The 20,565-nt window shown below is 38.2% G+C and overlaps 1 protein-coding gene across 3 annotated transcripts in view; it reads right to left on the bottom strand.

The window, feature by feature from the left end:
* Positions 1-1,458: 1,458 nt before the first annotated feature.
* Positions 1,459-20,565, bottom strand: part of ELOVL4 (ELOVL fatty acid elongase 4) — a 35,716-nt gene continuing 16,609 nt past the window's right edge. For all 3 annotated transcript variants that reach the window (XM_087777085.1, XM_087777086.1, XM_087777087.1), the window contains exons 2-6: positions 19,842-20,029; positions 16,417-16,497; positions 9,234-9,405; positions 6,884-7,011; positions 1,459-6,359 (exon numbers count right to left, since the gene is read on the bottom strand). In XM_087777085.1, coding sequence (XP_087633211.1) covers positions 6,084-6,359; positions 6,884-7,011; positions 9,234-9,405; positions 16,417-16,497; positions 19,842-20,029 — 845 coding nt within the window. In that variant the 3' untranslated portion in view covers positions 1,459-6,083. The remainder of the gene's footprint in view (positions 6,360-6,883; positions 7,012-9,233; positions 9,406-16,416; positions 16,498-19,841; positions 20,030-20,565) is intronic.

Below are 20,565 nucleotides of genomic sequence, written 5' to 3'. Positions count from 1 at the left end.
TAATTAAGTCAAACGTGATGTCACTGACACATCAGGCAATCAATAGAAAAGTGTGTGCGCATTCATTAGGCTACATCGAAGTCTCAAGTGTAAAAAGACATTTAAAGGCACCAGTCCATAGAAAAAAAGTACTGCCTTCAAACCTGTCTCCGAGTACACGCTTCATTTGTGTCTAAGACTACAGCGTGCACTCACCCAGTCTCTTGTGGTAACTCCAGTGCTTGGAGGTGAGCAAGCAAACAGGTAATAAAACCCTTCCCCCAATCCCCATTTCCTGGACGCAAGTGATACAATAAAGAAAACCAAACATGAAAAACAAAGCATCCAGTCTATTCTATCCAATCACCTGATGAATCTAACTCGACCATGTGTGCTTATTTTTAATTACTGGTGGGGAATAAGTATTATGGAAAAGATGCCTGGGCAGAGGGCCTACCACCAGCATATGTTGAATCATCCAAGGGACAAATCCTGCTCTGAACACTGTGTATTTTCTGATTTCAGGGAGGATGTAAGCAATGAATTGAAGCAACAGCTGCAAATTATGCAAGAGATAATTGACCACACCATATTTTGCTATGATGGCAGACTTGATTCTCTGCTACCTGACATCCAGAGTAGCTATTTGCACTTAGGTGCCAAGACTGCAACATGGGTGCAACTCAGTATTATAAGGTTGATTAGAGAGATCATACTTGGTGGACTAGCTATGAAGGAACTTATCGTACACAGCAACATATAATCGTGAATTACACTTACTGCCAAGAGTGCTCCAGATTCTCCGGGACGAGAGACATCACATTAACACAAATGCGGTGCCTAGCAAAAGCTAAACCACGTGGCTAATCGCATTCCTAATTGTTAATACTTCCCAGACCGAACAATCTGGAGCCTTGAGTACAGTGTGCAGATTCTTCTACCGCCACCTTCTCAAATAGAAGATTGATTGAGAAGGTTTCTTAGCTAGAACCATAACATTCAGGCATTACATCCATTTTTCACTTTGGTGATCCTTCCCTCCCTCCCTCTCCTGCATACTCAAGGCACAAGCCATACTGGGGTAGTAGCGAAGGCCAACTCCATCCGACACTTTCAGTTTACCCCAGCCTTAAGATGACATTTGGACCAAATGGGATGCCGATACATGCACTGCACAGCCAGAATATATTCCAGGAGGCTTGTTTTTTGTTTAAGTGGACATCCTATTTTCAGTCAGTTCCCTAAGGGTGACTTAGGGAAGCCACTAGACTACCATTTTGGGCAATATTCAAAATCAGAAAGTCCCCTAAACCTTAAAATGGGAGGATGTGCCACAAAAGTGTTTCTCTCAAACTTCTGGGCTACAAAACAGATTACATCAGCACAACCTGTGCAACACTGTAAAATTAGTAAGCATCTCAAAGCAAGATCAGACACAAGAACATTGTACAGAATGCATAAAACCGAACACAAACAGCATGAAAAAAGTAATTTTTATTTTTATTGTTTACAAAAGCATGAACACCTTACATAAAAGCATCATCCTGAACCATATATTTCCCTCATCCTCCTGGGATATTGGCAGAAAGCAAGTATTTTCTCTGTTCTTTAGGGTTAAACATACTCTGCTGAGGTAAATGGGAACCACCCCACCAATTTCCATGGAGCTCTGACTGCTTACGTTAGCAAAGGGGCCAACTCATCAGACCACAACGCAATGAGATGTCATATGGGTGACTTGCTCTATGTGCCAAATTGCCTTAGTCTGTGCTTCTAACCAAGATGCACTATCCAGACACTTAAGAAGCTCTCCATCTCTTCAATTTTAACTGAAATAGATCTAATTTTAAATATCTGTTTAAACATGACTCTCATCCCACACTAACTTCATGCAAGGTTTAACTTTATGCACCATGAACAATTTCACTCAAGTTTTTAAGAGATAGGAAGTGTGCTTATAAGCTATTTTAGGAGTGAGACCTTTCAGCACAATAGCTATTTACTCCTTTCTTACCTGCCTCCCCAGCACATGGAGGTCAAGCGGTTACTCTGAAGAAACGTGCCCTAAGGTTAACCTGAAAAAAAATGTTCAGCATTTTTATTTTGCCTTGATCGTTTTCTCCTGATCTGGAGCTGGAAGTAGTTAATGGTCATATAATCAAATAGGTCATGCTTTTGAACCTACAGAGAAACATTTATTTATTTATTTAAAAAAACATTCTGTTAAACAGAGAATTTGATCGCAATGACTTCAAAGACTTACCTGGAGCAAATTACTCATACCATTTCCTAAAATGATCCCTATTATAAACCACCATAATTCCTCAGCTCCTCCGAGTTGAGGTCCCTCTCCTCAGAATCTGTAACTGATGCCTCAAATATTTATTACACTGGGATAAATGGCTCTGGCTTGTCTGCCATCCTATGTCTAAAATGACTGACAAATACTATTTATGTCTGCAAGACTGATATTGGATCTATGGATCAATGAAAACTGCTTCATTTTACTGCTCGAGCTGTAGTAACTGTTCCATTAGCTCCTGCCAATGTCACATTAAAGAAATATAATTTACTTCACATATTTAAACGAACCTGATAAGAACCCATACATATATACACACACACATACACTATGTATGTGTACACATATATATACACACATATATAGATAATTTGTATTTATTTTACGCTGACAAAGTGCTAAAAGAATCCAACAACTGTCACTGCTAGAGATGAGGCTCAATGAAATGGTATCACTTATATGGCATCAAATAATTATGAGAGTCTGGTCCAAGAGCTTCAGAACTGTTAGCAAAAAAAGTATCTTTCATTGGCAAAAAAGAAAAGTTCCAAATGCTTTGAATTTCACTTTCAAAGAAATTGGAAGCATTTAGGAAAATTAAAAAAATACCATGCAAAGTAGATTTTATAATTTAAATTTCAGTTCTGTGTATAGCAGACACACGTTTATACATATATTCTATTATTTTCGTGGCAAAATTCTGAGGTGCCTTGGACTCAATGATGACTTTATGAATCTGGCAGTATCTCACATGTGCATCATTGCCTCAAATTTTGGAAAAGAAAAAGCTGTACAAGTTCAGCCCTGTATTCTGTGAGTCTGGCTGCATGGTCAGAAACAGAAGTATTGCACTCAAGACCATGCCTACAAAAACGCACGTTTAATAAGGCCATTATATTCAAGTTCATAATGGGACTCAAGTCACATGAACAATCAAATATATCATAAATAGACCTAGGAAAGCCATATTGCGGAAGCTGGACTCAAAACAGCGGTGTTCCAGCAATTTAATAACTGTTTTTTTTTTTTTCCATGAAATGCCAATCTCTCAAACTAGTTTTACCCACAGAGCCAGACAACATGATGCGTACGTATGCATGCATTCTCACAATGCATTGTTTCATTTTTTCTTAAAAGTTACCAAGTGCTCCAGAGTTTGAGGGTAGGATTCTATTCAAGTTCTGCCAGTAAGGTTCAAGTTGTTATCAACTTTAAGCAGCTTCCATGCATGATGAGGGGAGAGAAGACTTGACTTTCAGTTATTTAAATATTTGCCAACATGCAAGACGTAATTCTTACTTTACAGAGTGTAGCAAAGACATAATTGAACCTGTACTGGAATACTTCTCAGTATGCTCTTTCAGAGCTAGATCACATAAAGAGCATCAGTTTATCCGATCTGATCTGGCTTGCCAAAAGAAAGACAGAGCAAACAACCAATTTAACACAATACAAGGAACGATACAGATTTACCAGTTAGCTGCCCACATCCCATGGCAAATAGAAAGAAGCTACCCGTTAATCCAAGTGGGGTAAGCTACCTTGAATTTACAGTAGGGTAAGTGTATTCACACCAGCCATCACCTTGGAGTAGCAGGCATGCTGTAAATCTGCTAGCTTGCTCCGCAGTTATTTGCTCCTTTAGCCATTCCAAAGTTACCCACTCAGCCAGCATTTTGGCTTGGTTAAGGGTAGTGGCATTTGTCCACAAAGGAAGGGTAGACCACTGTCCCCCTGCCCCATGCCACACTACATAAATACACAGAGTTATGCAAATGCAAAAAGCATCAGTACAAAGGCTGGAGGAATCGCAAGACATAGCAGATAGGAAACTTAATGGTCACATGCATTACAGTTCAGCAGAGACATTCTTTCACAATCCTATATGCTGCCATAAAATCCACAGTGGTGGAGACTATGGATGAACTACCTTCCAGCTGAATCAATTCCAGCATTAGGAATTATTTCTGAATACAACAGACTATATCCAACCATTTTTTTTTCCTAGGACCTTTTTTGGGTGTAGACAGTTTTTAGTATAGAGACAAGAGACAAACCTGAGACAGACAAGATGTGACCTGTTTGCATGTTATAAACAGACAAATGGATAATCGAGATGCAAAAACTATTAAACATGTCACACCCTTTACAGCTACAGCTCCGTGTACTTTTTTCCTGCAACAATGGCGTCACTTGCCAGATAGAAGTTTGTCACTAACTATTGAATATGTTTTTTACCAGAGCTGGGAAGAATGCATTTAGACAGCAACAACGCAGCTCTTGCCGTGATGAGGAAGGAACATGGGAGTTCAGGATATGGTTTCTAACTCCACCCCTGTCTTATACTCATTGCATGCTGAGCAGCTCAAAATATCTCTCTTAGTAATCACATTATGTGGAAGGAGAATAACTCTTTCCATATTTTCTTCACAAAAGCAGCAGTAAGAAGTCCATTAATGTATCACGTAAGATGAAAAGCTGTCTAAGATTTCTACTTATTTTAGCAGTTTTGACTAAAAAATGATTAGTAGAATCACTCTGTCAATTAGGTTGAAAAGAGACAAGAATATTTTGGGAATAGTTTCAGAAGCCCATCTCTGACATTCACATTAAAATGGTGGCCTGACTGCTAGCAATACTTTGTCTGCAAGTGTCTAAACAAATAGAGTATTGATGGGTATCAAGCAGCAGCAGCATTTTCAACATTTTATGTTTGCTGTACTTAGTACTTTTTAACTGAATTCTCTCTCCCAGTGAAGTGACTGTCTTGTATTTAGCATGACTACCCATACACACAGGAATTTCTAAGTAGAATTACACATTATTGTTTTCTCTCCACCATACTATTATCTTACCATTTTCAGTATCAGTCAGCACCACAGGTTTAATGCAGGTCACAGACAACAAGCAGCAGGCCTACTTTTACTGGTTGCTTCAAACAATGTATTGTTTCATATTTATACATTCTTAAAATGTTTTCTTCACTTAGCTGTACTAAAAGTACCATTCCAAAATTTAAGTTTACATTGAAAAAGGTTATTGATGACTTGACTGAAAAATACCCCCCAAAATCCCTTTTACTCCCACAGGAAATCATATTTTCTCCTGAATTAGTGTTAACAGATATTTATATTAGAGGACTCCATATTTCAGAAACCAGTTATTTAATGATCAGTATTCTTTTCAGCAGATGAAGAGGTAGGTATATTTCCACACAAGAAAAAAAAAAAAAAAAAAACAACAAAACACAACAAACCCTGTAACAGACACTCAGTTAAATCAAATAATGTCTGAAAAGTCAAACGCTGTTCTGACAGCACATAACATAATGTGTCTGGATATACTCTCCAAGGAGGACAAGAAAAGTTGCACATTCTGATTAGATAATATGTCATAATTTGAAATTTAATAATTTTCTGGAAAGAAAACACAAGTATCCAAATGCTACTTCCTTCCCCTCCCTCCCCAAAGAAATGTGGGTGCCAACAAAACTGCCTGTATCAATGGTAGTATTAACTTTTGGACTGCTAAACATGGAATCAACTGCAATTCTTCCTTATATTCACCAACACCAGCAGTCTACAAGTTTACACAGAGACCATATGCATGATAATTACATAATTACAATAGAAATTCAACTTTAGTGTTGTTCTTAAAACAATCTTCATAAATAATGAAAATATCTGTGTTCTAGCTCTTCAGTAACCTAAGGTTAATTGGTACAGATAGTGGTTTTTTTCTTCCTTTTATAAACCAAACTGGAGGTTCCTCACTGCCAACAATGGTTAAGGCCTGGATCAAGTTACTCTCCTTTTGCTTTTCCCTTTTTCTGCTTTTTTCCATTTTCCACCACTGCATTATTTTCTGGTTTGCTTACTCCATTTGCAACAGCACCATTTGCTATTTTGCCATTCTTTACAGGTTCCTTGGGCAGCTTGTATGTCCGATAGTAGAAGTTACCAAACAGGAGAATGAAGGTGACAGCATAGAAAATTACACCCCAGTGCATCCATTTAGGGAAGGGACAATCAATATAAATAGACAAGGCTGTGTGGCCAATAGTCACATGGAACTGCACCTGAAAGACAGAAAACACAGAATCAAAATATATATTTTGGATATATTCTGGATATATTCTGTATGTTTGACTGCACCAATGTATACCGATGCATTAAGTTATGAAAACTGCTAAATTGGGAGGTGGTAAGGAAGCTGTATTTGGCTGTCACATCGGGCATGCACACATATGCTTCACTAGGGACATCAAATTCATCGCAGTACCTGCCACCAGTTTTCAGAAATAGGAAAAACAGAAGACATTAAGAGATCTGGATTTTCTCTACCTTTCGAACAGGTTTTTGCAGTTCAGTTGAAACAACCAGTAAAGTAGTATTAGACTTTACTCACGCAACTCTTATTTATGCTGTGTATTTTTTGAGAAATGAAATAAATACTTCTATCTCCAGGAAGTAGTCTAACTTGAGCTGTGAGTATCAGACAGCTAAGAGCTTTTGGAAGGAGCAACATCTGTTCCAAAGCTCTGCAAATGCAAATCCACCCAGAGGCAATACCTTCTGAGATAAAGGGAGAAATTTTACTCACCAATTGCAATATGGTCAAGTATCGTTTCCACCACAGGTATTTCTGAACTTTAGGGCCACAGGCAGCTAATCCATAATACATGTACATAATGACATGAATAAACGCATTCATCTGAGCTCCAAAAAAAGCTGTGCAGGAACAGAAGGGAATATTGTAACGTAATTTTGAAAAAAGATGGAAGTCTTTTCTAGTATTTTTCATGTGATAATAAAAATTATAAAGCACAGGACATGCCAGGCTTCCATCTTTGAAATATTCAGTAGTATAGTATAGACCTGACTGCCAACATGTGCTGACAAAAATAGCTGTTCATGCAAGTAGTATGTCACATCTTTCATGGAACGACTTATGCAAAAGCTTTTCATAAGATTTTTGTTGAACAGATATAAATAACATGGATTCCACATTAGCTATTGTAGTGTAAGTGCAATGGTTTTGCAAAAAGGATTATTTACAAATGGTATTTGACAACATAAAGGATACAGTATCAGGTTCTGAACTTAAATCTTTTAAAGTATATTTAAATACACAAGGTTCACTTCTCAGCAAGAAGTCAAGAAACTCATGTGGAAGTCTGATTAAAGAGGCCAAAAAATCATACAAAGGAAAACTTCACTTGTGGTTATAAGATGTTTAATGGCATTGCCAAGTTAGTTTGTCTAAATTGCTCATCTTTAGTTTCCTTACTTATGAGGTCAAATACCCAGCATTCTTAAATATGTAAATGTATAGTATAACTTTTTCCAGAATGATCCATGCTGGAAACAAAGACAACAGTTCTCATTTGCATTAAGGTGTCTCCGCTCTGTCAAGATTAGCAGCCATTTAACAGAAACAAATAATATCTTGTTAAGGTATTCGTACACTGCTAGAGAGGCTCAAAAAGGCTCCAATGTATAAGATTAAGGCAATAGAGACAATAGCTGCTGACATCAAATAGCTCAGATGCCCATGTGGTCTAGACCCAGTTGGTAATAATAGGGTCTAGTTTATAATAGACCTGTCTACATAAGCAATGTGCTATCAACTAGAAAACAGAAGAACATAGATCTATCCACATTTATGCAGTAGCGCTACATAAATGCAGAAAAGCAACTGTTGCTTTTCCTTTTGCAGGGGCTAGAAACTAAGAGGCAGTGCAAAAACACCGAAACTTGAAACAAATTTGGATATTCATTGCAACTGTTGTATTGAAAACCGCAGATATTTATCATGGAAAAGTCTGACAAGGCAACAAGGGAGAGAGCATTTTGAGATATCCAGGGAATTTCTAAGTAAGACTACAAGTAAGCATCCAGTCTCCAATAAACTTATTTTAGGGGTTCAGTAGCCAATAAAGACCATGAAATGCCTGGTTGAGTACCTGCCTCCTGCAAATTACTTGGGAGAAATTCAAGGATAGTCACAGATACTCATTTTAAATATTTCTTCTTTTCAATACAAGTAACCACTCACTACAAGATACCTAGAGTAAATGAGAGCATAACACCCTCATGCATTAAGTATCAGTGTGGTTTGACAAAAAAAAAAAAAAAACAAAATCTTAGTTTGTTCCCGTGTTTACTAGATGTTATTTTCAGTGTCTTAAGCCTACAAACCACATTACAAACCTGTTTTGTTTGTATATTGGGTTCAGGGTATTTTCCCTGAACCCTCAGCTCTGCAGAGCTTAAAATTTGAGAGAGACAAGGCAAAAGAACAGGAACAAGGGTAAAATGCAGGCAAGGGAGGATGTGGCAAGTACAATGGAATAGAATTCTTTGATGGGGGCTTTAGAAAGGAAGCAAGGAAAAAAAGGCTGATAATGAATTATAGACTAGTGTCATTATGAATAAGTTTTAAAGTTGACAGATTTATTCAAGGAAAGGTTTCAGAATTTTATACATGCCTCTTTATAAAAAAGAAAGCAAACCCCAAACTCGGATATAATGCCAAAATAATGTCTCCATTAACTTCATTACATTTGCACACGGATTGTGGCCCATAATTGCATTTTGCAGTTCTCTGTATCTGCAAAAACTAAAGCTAGGCAAGACACACTCATCTTTATATTTCATACAGAACAAGGATAATTTTGAAGACAGAACTTCAGGCTTGCAATCGATGCCCATGAGGAAAAAAAAAAAAGTTTTGCAATTCATTAGATTATCCCCCTGTTATCTTTTCCTCCCCCACGTTTCCCACAGAGGAAGACTGTACACATTAAAGCTACTACACTGCTTCAGTGCTATTTAAACAGTCTTGTATATTATAATGTTAAATCTATGAAAACTTTTTTTTCCATTGATCCCAAACAATAATAATTCTCCCTTATGTCCAGTCAAAAGGGTACAGGAGGAAGGAAACTCACCTTGTCCACCTGCAACCCACTTAATACCAATCCACCACAAGGTGAACATGGTGAAATGGTGATAGACATGAAGGAAACTAATTTGGTTAAATTTCTTCCTCAGGATGAAGAATACTGTATCCAAATATTCAATTCCTTTCGAGACATAATACCACCATAAAGCAGCAGCTATCTGCAATGAAAAAAAGACAACACAGAAGTTTTGGTGATTCCAAGTTGAATGGAATAGTTTTCTCCAACTATCTGCTGCAAGAGAAGGATACCTCTTCCTTCCCCAAATTCTGGTAAATGTTGAGGTGGGGTCATAAAACATCTAACAATATGAGAACAGCAACAAAACCAATATTCCATTCATCTATTCTGGACATGGAAGTATTATTTTGAATCTACTGCTCACAAATCACAAACATAAAAGAAAGCTAGCAAAATTAAAACCTTTGCCATCTCAAAACAGTTTACCATTTAAACATAGGGAGTTTGTGTCCTCATTCTCTATCCTAAGCTTTGCAGGAGGAGACTACCACAGGTCTTCCCATACTAATGAGGGAACACTTTGATGCGGTCAGAACAACGAGGCAGAAACATTACGATAAAATGAAGCTGCAAAGGTTGAAGCCTTATACAAAACTCTTTCAGTACCACAGGCATATGGGTGGGAAGATACCAAATCACTCTTACAAGCTAGGTACGGTGCAGATTTCACATCACTTAGGGCAATATTCCTTCCTCTCAGCTTCTTCTGGCCTGCTCAGTACCCCTGCCTCTGGAAACCAGCATTCCTCCAGTGGCTCTGTGCCATTCAGGGAAGAGAAGAAACGAGACCACAGGAGCAACACAAGCTGTGGAGATATAACCCAGCTACCCAACAGGTAGCTACACACCCAAAATTCTTTTTCTAATCCACCCATTACAGTGGATCTTGCCCAAGATGCAACATGAGTATGGCATTTTGCTGAAACCAGAATATTGTTGTACCAGGTAAAGCCCAGAAGCTCTGCATAGCAATTTGTTAATACTATGATATGGGGGTATGGTGGTGGTGGTGGGTGGTGGGGACTCCCTTCCAGATCTCAAAGCATAGCAACAAGTCTAGTTGCTGGCATCATAAGTCATCTAGCTCGTTATGCAAGGGTGGGACCAGAACATATCCCAGATGGTGACTCACATAGAGAATGGAATAAAGAAAAAAAGAGTTGTGGAAATGGCACCACCAGCAAGGAGAGCAGGCAATGTCACAACACACCTATTTGTAAGAAGTTCACCTGGTCTTTCAGGACTCATCTGATGGCAAATCACCTTCTTACCTTAAAATGGTGTGAAGCAACCCCATCATCCCCTCAGTCCCCAGGGGAGACAGAAGAGAAAAAGTTAAGACAGCAGTAGCTTCTCTTCCCAAATACACACATACTGTTAGGCAAGTGAGAGAAAGGGGAATCAGGAGAACGAGCAGTACAGAACAATGCTACAGCCCTGCATGGTCTTTTCCTCCACCTGTCCAAACTAGTGGGAAAGGAACACATCTCTCCTCAGAACAAGCTCATCACAGCCGTAATTGGACTGGTGAACATTTTAGGAGAGATTACAGCAGAAGCAAAAAAGCAGCACGGGAGCAAAAGAGCGCTGCAGATCTGCATTGCAGACTCTGCAGTTTCCCGAAGGGACTGCACAACTTACTGTTGCCAAACTGCAGACTTCTATGTATCCATTAATGAATACCCTTCTCACTCTCTGGACGTGATTTAGCCTACTTCAGGTCTCAGGAAGAGGAGGCAGATTTTGTCAATTTTATACAAAAAGATACTAGTATCTGTCAAAAGTTGGAAAGAGGCTTAATGAGAGAAAAACAACTCCCACAGATCTTGGAGTTTCCAGACATGCAGGTAAGCTGCAAGAACCATCTCTCTCTCTCTCTCCACACACACACACATATATGTTGCTCAATATCCAGTACAGTTCTGCCTCTGGGACAGGTAGTCAGGTGTTTAGTAACACCTATATCAAGGCTTTGTCTCACACCCATGGATTAGCATAACAGTCCAGCACCTTTTACAGATGTTTGCTAAAGCTGCATCTCTTAAATAAATTAAGATAAGCATCTTTTCTTCGCATGAGTTAACAATAAACACTTTGGACTGTATCCATAAAACGACAAGCCAGCACTACAATACTCGAGCTCTTTGGAGGTCCTTCCTACTGAAAAACTTTTAAAGAATCAATAGGTCAGTTACAAGCAAACTGCCATAAGACCTCTTACAAAGCCAATGCGCATTTTGTTAAAGAAACAGTGGAACAATAAGCCAAATAGCCGATAAGCAAATAGCCAATTACTGTATGACATAGAGCAAAATGTGAGTGGAGAAAAATTCAACAAAAAACCTTATGTTTTATGCCCAAGATGCCACAGGTTCACTATATGTTCCTGGACAAGTCATTTACCACACCTCATTCCTCTTCTTTTGAATTCTACCTGCCTTGCACAGAAAGCAATTACAGCCCACGGATCAAAATCAGTTGAACTTTTGATCAAAATGCTTCCCATCACTTAAGAACAAAAATAGCCTTGATTTCTTTGCAGGATTATACCTGCTGATTTTTGTGTTCCTGATTTTTTTGCCTGACAGCTCTTCTGCTCTCTTCCCATCATCAAATTTTACTACCATTTATTCTCAAACCTGATAGGTTTCGTGTACTGATGATCTATTTCAGTGCTCCCAATGACCTGCGTAGATGTTTTGATCGTTAGCTTATAGATGCAGAAAAAAAATGAAACAGATGTTAAGTCATTTGGCTGAGGCCATGCATACATCAGTGACAGAGGGCAGAAATAAAGTAGAACAATACACCGATATGTAAGCTGTGTCAGGAGCAGATGGCTACTATTAAACTTACTCTGCAAAGCATCATTCTTTGGACACAGCATGAAAGAAAGGTTTAGCTTAAAAGAAAATACACATTAAAATGGCATATACCCAAAATGAATAGTACTAGTCACAACCATACCTTTTCTGGCAATTTTCATATGCACCAATCTAAGTCTGTTAAAACACCATATGGCACAGAAAGATTACATTACAGCCTAGGATTAAGGGGGTCAACAAGAGGTCCAATCCCGTGACCTCTGCCTGCGACAGAGTTTTTGAACAGAGGTCTGTTTTAATATGGGACTCTGTTCCTGCACCCACCTTCCTCATTTCAGGTTGGAGACAGTTATCCAGTAGGGGATCTGAAGGGACAGGTACTTCTTAGAAGGTAACAGTAACATGAAAAATTCAAGTGGCTTTTAAAGAGAACTCTTTTCCCTGTTTCAGTTGTAGAATTTTGTTCACAGGACCATGAAACCTGTTTTGTTAAGTCAAGTTCCCTTTTCACATAAGTATTATACTTATTTCATAAGAGGAAACTACTCAAGCTCTAGACATAAATACAAACAATACAGATTACAATTACAATACAGAAGACAATCATAGCTCAGTTTTATGATTACCATCAGCACACTTAAAACTAGGACCTAATTCACACAGCCCCAGATTCCTAATTCTCAGCTCTCCAGAAATGCTAATAAGACAGATGAACCTTGACCTGGGAAACAAGGACACACAAATGTAAGCAGAAGCGGAAAGTGACTACTCACAGACAATAACATGCCTGAAGTTAGACAGTATTAGGAAACTGAAAACTCCAAACACTGGAGCTTCCAAAGGAGTACTACAAAGCATGGATTTAACACCTCAGCCCTTTGCATTTCTTATTTTGACTCCTAAGTTACAACCAAAAAAAGTTCTTCCAAGGTGCAGCTACAGCTCCTTCAAAATCCCTTCTTGGGGATTTCTTCCCCCTTTTGTTTCTTCTCTACGATGAATATTTTTTTTTTTTTTATACGTAACCAATTACAAAACACACTCCTTTAGAAAGGAGCTTATTTCTGCAACTGTGGAAACTCATTTCCATCCCTGCTTGCGCCAGTCATCCATTGCCTCTTGTAGCACAACAGCCAAGGGAGCCTGAATGAGATTAACAGGTGTAGGTAGGTTCAAAACAGTAAGTAGGAGGACCAACTTCTTCATACTATGTGTAAACTGACTACAAAATTAACTGTCAGTGAAAGCCAGAAGCTTGATAAAGTTGAAGAAAGCATACAGACAAATTCATGGAAGAATATCCCCTTAAAAACCAGCAAAACAAAGAGGCTATGTCTGACTTAAGAGGTCTGTGAGCTGCAGATCGTTGCTGTTGCTAGATTATACATGGGAAGTGCCACCACATGCCCTTGCACTGTTGCCTTGAAACTACCATTGGCTTACTGTCTTGAGACACAATGTGGGTTGGAGAGGAGAGGAAAGACGTTCTCTGGCACCCAGGATGGCCAAACTTTTTATTTTTTTTAACCATTTACCAGCTCTCTGTATTCCCTTGAGGTACAAAGGTTGGTTTCTTGACCCCTCATTTTGAGCAGGAAGTTTGGTCAAAAGGGGCCACTACATGGCAACATCATAGTGGCACATTCCCAAAAAGATAGCAAACAGGTCATACCAGGGCTTCTACGTTTCCATTTAGACCACCACATGCAATTAGTTTTACATTTCTCAGTATTTGTTCCAGCTTTCTAAGCCCCACAATAAAGTCATATATGAAGCTGATGCTTTCCAGAGCATGTTCCATAGTGCCTTCTGGGCTCAGTGCTGTTTCCATTTGAATTAGTCCCAGTCTCCTTTATTGGACTAATACAGGACTCATTTACTGATTCTCTTACAAATAAAATTATTGCATTTGTAATTAGTTCTACTGTTGCAGTGCAGCATTGCTCTTCAGAGAAAACCCGGTGCTAACAGATACTAGACATTTAGTATCAAGATCTATTAAAAAGGTGTGAGAGATGGCTTATCAATTCTAAACTCAAAACTGCAAAAAGAAGCCCACATTTACTTACATTTTAAAGCTGCTTTTGCAGGTTTATATTAAGAAAAATGATGGTGAAAAGGATCTTGAGGAGGTTTTTTGTTTTGTTTTTTGTTTGTTTGTTTCTTTGTTTTTTTTTTTCCTACAGTGTCAAAACCCAACAACATACCTTCTAAATGCGGAGCATGATACACTGTAAAGCAGGCCAGAAACGCATCCTAGACTCTTTAGGTAGACAAAGTACACCTGTGGAAAGTGTAGTTTTGCACTTGCAACTTATTTATCTAAATTGAGAATTCATTCAAAAGAACTACTGGATAATAATCAAGATAAGGGTCTTGACTGATAAAGTTGCTGCAACAACTTGAGAAAACTCAATTTTCCCTACTTCCTCAACTCTCTCAGTTGCAAACTGAACATGTTAGAATTTAAAACTTTTTCTAAAGTTTATGCAAATCCACAAGTTTGCAAAAAACCTTAGAAAGTCAGGAAATCCAAAGAGTAGATATTGCTAGAGCAACCTTTCTTTTCGGGACATATCATATGCAATAAATATGTTGTACAGGTCATTTTGCCTTTATTTCATTGTATAATAATGCTTTGTTTGTTATAATGACCAAACAGAAGATAATTCTTCTCAGCAGGTCTGACCCCTGCACAGCCTTCCACAAACAAATGCACCTAAAAGTGAGGCTATGAAACAGAATTTTTGCATACTAGAAGTCATTACCTCTTGTACTTAGCTGTTATAAAAATTCCTTCAATATATATGCCATACCAGTTCTCAATGTCATTCAGCTGAGTACAAGGGCATTCTATTTTGCTTACCTATTGAAAAAAACCCCACCTGTCAAGCATTTTTTATACCTGGCTACATTTTGTTTTTAAACAAAGTTATTAACAGAAGTATTCTAGTGACTGAAATAGTGAGTGCGCAGTATTGGCAAAGGTGAAAGATAGGCGACCACCACAAGGCCAAAAAAACCTACACACAGAGTTGTTCTGCAATATCAGCCATTATACATAAGGCATAAGACTCAAACTTATCCTTCTCACTACTACCCCTGCCACATGCACAAGCTTTTGAGTAATACTACCCATGAACGGTCACCTTGCAGACAGAAATTTTTCAAAATGTGTTATAAATATTGAATGTATTTAGACTATAACACACTTCCATGACATTTTCAGGAACATGTTCTAATCTGTAGATGAAACTTGCAAGAACAGCTGAGAGATTCTCAAGTGTCAGCTCTGCCGGAAGATAAGGTTTAGTACATGAGCTAATCAACAGTGTTACAGAAATTAACAAGCATCTGCACTTTGATTTTAATTTGAATGCTTTCCAAAAAAATACACATTTGAAATCTAAGCTTCTGCAATGAAATGTACTGATAACACTTTTGCCAGAAGCCAGCAAGACCTCATGAAGCCAAACATGGGTAAGGAGACAAAAAGTTGCCTAACCAGTATAAGTGAAGTGCAACCACAGTATGTGCTGACAAATCTCAGTTACTTTGATCTATCTAGAACACTACACCTTTATTGTGGTTACCCTGGTATCATCAACTTCAGCAAGGTCTAGGAACCAAAGTATGTATACAAAGTTTATCCTGGCTTGTAGAACCATGGATGAAGCCAAGGATGGTATCTTTAAGACTACCCCTACTTGTAGCAATCAGATGAAAGTTAATGCAAATACACCGATGCACTTTGATTAAACCTGCTATGCGCAATGTAGTCAAACCTGAAGCAATCTGTGAGAATATAACGGGATACAGTCTGCTGGTTTTGGCTGGGGTAGGGTTAATTTTCTTCATAGTAGCTAGTATGGGGCTATGTTTTGGGTTTGGGCTGAAAAGTGTTGATAGGACAGGGATGTTTTTGTTATTGCTGAGCAGTGCTTACACAGAGTCAAGGCCTTTTCTGCTTCTCACCCCACCAGCGAGGAGGCTGGGGGTGCACTCGCAGCTGTGAGAGGACACAGCTGGGACAGCTGACCCCAGCTGACCAAAGGGGTATTCCACACCATATGTCGACATGCTCAGCATATAAAGCTGGGGGAAGAAGAAGGAAGGGAGGGACATTCGGAGCGACGGCGTTTGTCTTCCCAAGTAACTGTTATGCTGGTTACTGTATACAGGGTTGAACCACGGCTGGGGTTAAACCACCACATATCATGGCTGACAGCAGAACTTTGGAAATACTATTTTCGGACAAGACAAACCACCATGTAGTGCTATATATTACACACATTCATATACAAATACAAAAAAGAAATACTCACCCTAACTTCATAAACATTATCTGAATAATCCACAGTCTGGCAGACATAGCTGTACCCTCGAGCTCTTGACGACAAAAACAGCTGAAAATATTAAAGTCATGAATGAGGGGAAAGATGCTACATAAAACACGTTCATAACAATTATCAGCAACGTTTCTCACTACTTCAAACTTACCTGAACAGAAATACTTAAAATATCCTTATCAGTCAAGAGAATACTATTGAAGATAATATTTAGTTCTAACAACCTGTTATTATGCAGTACCTATTTTTTTCTTGTAAATTAAAAAGAAAGTACTTTTTCCCTGTATCTATCTGCCCAGATAATTAGAGCCCTGTACAAATTCGTAAGAATTCCAGTATGACCCTAAGCTATTCAAACATGAGTATTCCCTCTGACAGCTCTAGCTTCAGAGACAGAAAATACCTAATTGCTTTCACTATGAATGACAGAAACACTATTCCCATGATGGATTAGAGAACTCTCTCCAATAGACAGGGATTAGATAATTTGGATCTACTATTCTTAAAACGGTATACCAATCAAAATCCAGAAAAAGAAAGCCCTGAACAGCCAATGCTGAGCACCCATAAAACATATTGAGAGAAACTGGATGAAGAAAAGTTCCCCATCTGGTGCCAAAAGAAACAGCCTAAAGCACATGAAGTGCTCCTGTAGGGCGACTCCAAATAAAGCATATTGCAATAACCTGAACAGAAGAAGATAAACTTGACATTTAAGCAAGTTCCCATTGGAAAGAAGAGCACTTGCCTAGAGCTGTACAAGGTTAAAGTAATACTTCTAATCTTGACATTCATAAATGTTATGATCCAAGATTGTTTAAAGCCAAGTAATCCCACCCTTTTAAGGATCAAAAAGGACAGCAGTAGAGCAGACATAACCTGTAAATTGTGAGCTGTAAAAGTAAAGAAGGGTGACACAAAAAGATCTCCAAAATAAACACGGGTAGGCACTGACTATTCTGACCACTAACCTGACTTCCATCTCATTTAGACTGAACTGGAGTTTGCTTATTACGGTATCTCAACTTGCACACAGCACTAGGAGTGCAGATAGATGCAGAGACAAGTGTTATCCAGATAAGACCAACATACAAAACCTTGTGAAACTCTAGACTTATTTGCTGCACGTCTGTTAAGGAGGGAAGTGAAAGAACTGTACACAGAAATGATCCTAAGAAAGAAACTGAACTACTTCTGCATCGTCCAAATCCATTTACAAACTGCTGTAACACCACTGCTCTCCAGTGTGGTCCCACACAGGCACAAGCACATTTGATAATATCAGAGAAGTGCAGGGAACAGTTTAGTCCACACTGTTACAGAAACTAACGAATCTCTACTGTGACCTACTGGGTAATTTGACCAAAGGTTCACCTGGCAAAAGGCAGTAAATTGACTTCACCAGACTGCCTCAAAGTAAAATAAGAAATTCAAGATTTTGTGGCAAAATAGGGGCTACGCATCTGGGACTTCTGCATGTTCTAAGCAGAAGTTGCTCATAATTTGAATCTGAACTTCAGTCCAACATATGGGAGTCTTGGACTACACAACCTAGCAGTGCTCTACAGACTTACCATTTTAACATAAGTTATGACAGATGAACAATACAGCTGCCACCAGGCTGATTATTTAAATAACATTTACAGGCACTTCACATTCAAATTCTGTTCTCAGGCATACCTGGAAACTTTACACAGCCATTCACAAATACAAACTGTGCATCCTTTTACCCATAACAATTACATTACTCATGTGAATTACAACTGTGGCACACTGGTATTGTAAACCTCACGTAGATTGAGGCAGAAGTTGCCTGGTTAAAGGGAACAACTGAAACTTGAACACCTTCCTCCTATCAGTCTTTAAGATCAAGAAAAGACAATTCCTGTAAATGTTGTATCCTTAGCCTTAACATCCATTGAATAACTTCCATCCATTGAATAACTTCCTACCATTTGAAATAGAAGGAAACTAGAACCTCTGTCTGTGTCTAAAATTATAAGCTTTCAGCCTATCAGCAGCAAATATGTATTTGCAGTCCCATTCATTTTTACGTTAATTCAGTGATTTGGAAATGCCATGAAAACACATGGGTTATCCTATATGCAACACAGGTTTGAAAATTAATTGACCACGTCACCAGCTTGTGGATAAAACAAACAAATTTAAGAGAATAAGTGAAAAAGACAGACATGGCAAAACCACCAAAGAATTCATTTCAAAGGAGCTTCAATTTTAACCTGCCAAGATGATCGGATTTCCTCCATTCCCACAACTATCCTTGGGCATCAGCATTGAATTCTGTTGTATCTGTAGTATTTTATTACTTAGTTGAATAGTGCAAGGAAACAATTTAGACAAAATAACGACTGAGGTGTGATGGCTAAAATTTTACTGAACCATGTCTTAAAAAAAGGCTGAAATCAGTTAATGATTTTATTATAGAAGCTCTGGGGAAGGGTCGATATGCAGATCATCATCAGATATGCCATGCTTTCCTGGCAAAAGCACAGAACAGACCAGCCAGAAAAAAAAGAGTTCTGCAATGCTGTAATTTTAACTGCTCTGTTCATTTGCTTACTTCTGGAAACAGATTTTGCAAATTTATGATCCAAGGTCTTCCAGGAAGAAGACTCAATCCACATAAGCAATGTCACAGCAGCATAAACTACTCCTTAACATCAGTTATATTCTGGACAGTTATCCTTGAATAATGATTACCAAACTGTAGTCCCACTTAGCTACTGCTAAAGAGCTGATCCACTGCATTGTTACTAGTCAATTCCTCTGTACAGAAAACCTAATAAAGGAGAAATGCAGCAACACTAAAATTTATTAACACACTCAGAATGTTGCAACCCAAATATTAGAAGACTGTATACTTTTATTTTTACTTAAAGATACAGTTTACTACATTTTTATTCTTATTGTAAAAGACAACTTACAGACAAGATACTTTTCCTCACTACAGACAATGGACATCTGAATTTCTAAAAATTATAAACACATTGAAGGCACCAACAAACAGTTCAATTTCTAACAAGATACATTCTGACACCCTTTAGAATTATTAAAAAGAAAAAGAGGAATCAGTTACAAGTGTTAAATCTCTGTGGATTTTAGTTAATTTGTCCAGTATTTACAATAACATAAATCTAAGAAGAACTTGGAATAGCTAGTACACAAAATTCTCTCTATAGACTCATTTAGTGCATTTATTCTCAAACAGAACGTACCTAGCTACAGAAATCACACATCAAAGGCAAATTCAGCTTAAAAAGTCTGTGCAAAACATTCACCCTCAATAGACAACATGAATATGTAAGATTATTTTCATTTTGCAATCTGTAGACACCCTCAGACTTAAATAGGAATTCCCTCCTGCAAGAGGGCATACACACCTCTTTGAAAATGAAGAAGTTGAGTAGAACCATTCCAAAGTTGTAAACAACCAACAGGAAACGTAACTGGAAGGGCTCTCTTGTCTTCATCCATTTGGGGCCCAGCCAGACAGTGAGGAGATAAATAGTGCTTATAGTCAGTGTTGGAAATGGAGACTGCATCAAGGGCCAATCATCAACACGTTTGTCTGGGGGGGGTGAAGCAAACAGAAGGAGTCAACAAGGTCTGAACAGAATATATTTCATCATCATTTTAAGCATTGCATTTGTTAAGTGTCATTCTCTCCTGGAATAGCTGCATCAGATAGTAGAAAAACAATACACTCATTCTTTCTAGGAAGGTTAAAGAAAACAGTTTTTAAAAACCCCACTATATCACATTACCTCACACAGAGGTGACATGCAAGTTCTATTGTCCAGTTCTACAATCCAAAACAATAAAGCCAACAGAATCACATGAGCCCGAACCCAACCCAACCCACTAATCCCTTAGTTTTGCTTATGATGAACAGTGACTGCAGCAGCAACATAACCCAATATTCAACACCACTGCAAATGAAAGATATACAAATTTGGCAAAATATTGATAAAATTAATAGCTTTTATTAGCTTAAAATTAGGCACTAAAAAGCCTCCAATTACTTTTATACAGGTTGTAGGATGCTAACCAAATAACTTTGCTATTTGATGTAGGTCAGTCTCGTATGTTTCAGACAGAACACTA

Source organism: Nipponia nippon, unplaced genomic scaffold, assembly GCF_047370975.1.
Source record: "Nipponia nippon isolate SJK-2023a ecotype South Korea unplaced genomic scaffold, ASM4737097v1 scaffold_4, whole genome shotgun sequence".
Lineage (NCBI taxonomy): Eukaryota > Metazoa > Chordata > Aves > Pelecaniformes > Threskiornithidae > Nipponia > Nipponia nippon.
The sequence above is the reverse complement of the archived record's forward strand: the minus strand, read 5'-3'. Positions and strand labels throughout refer to the sequence as shown.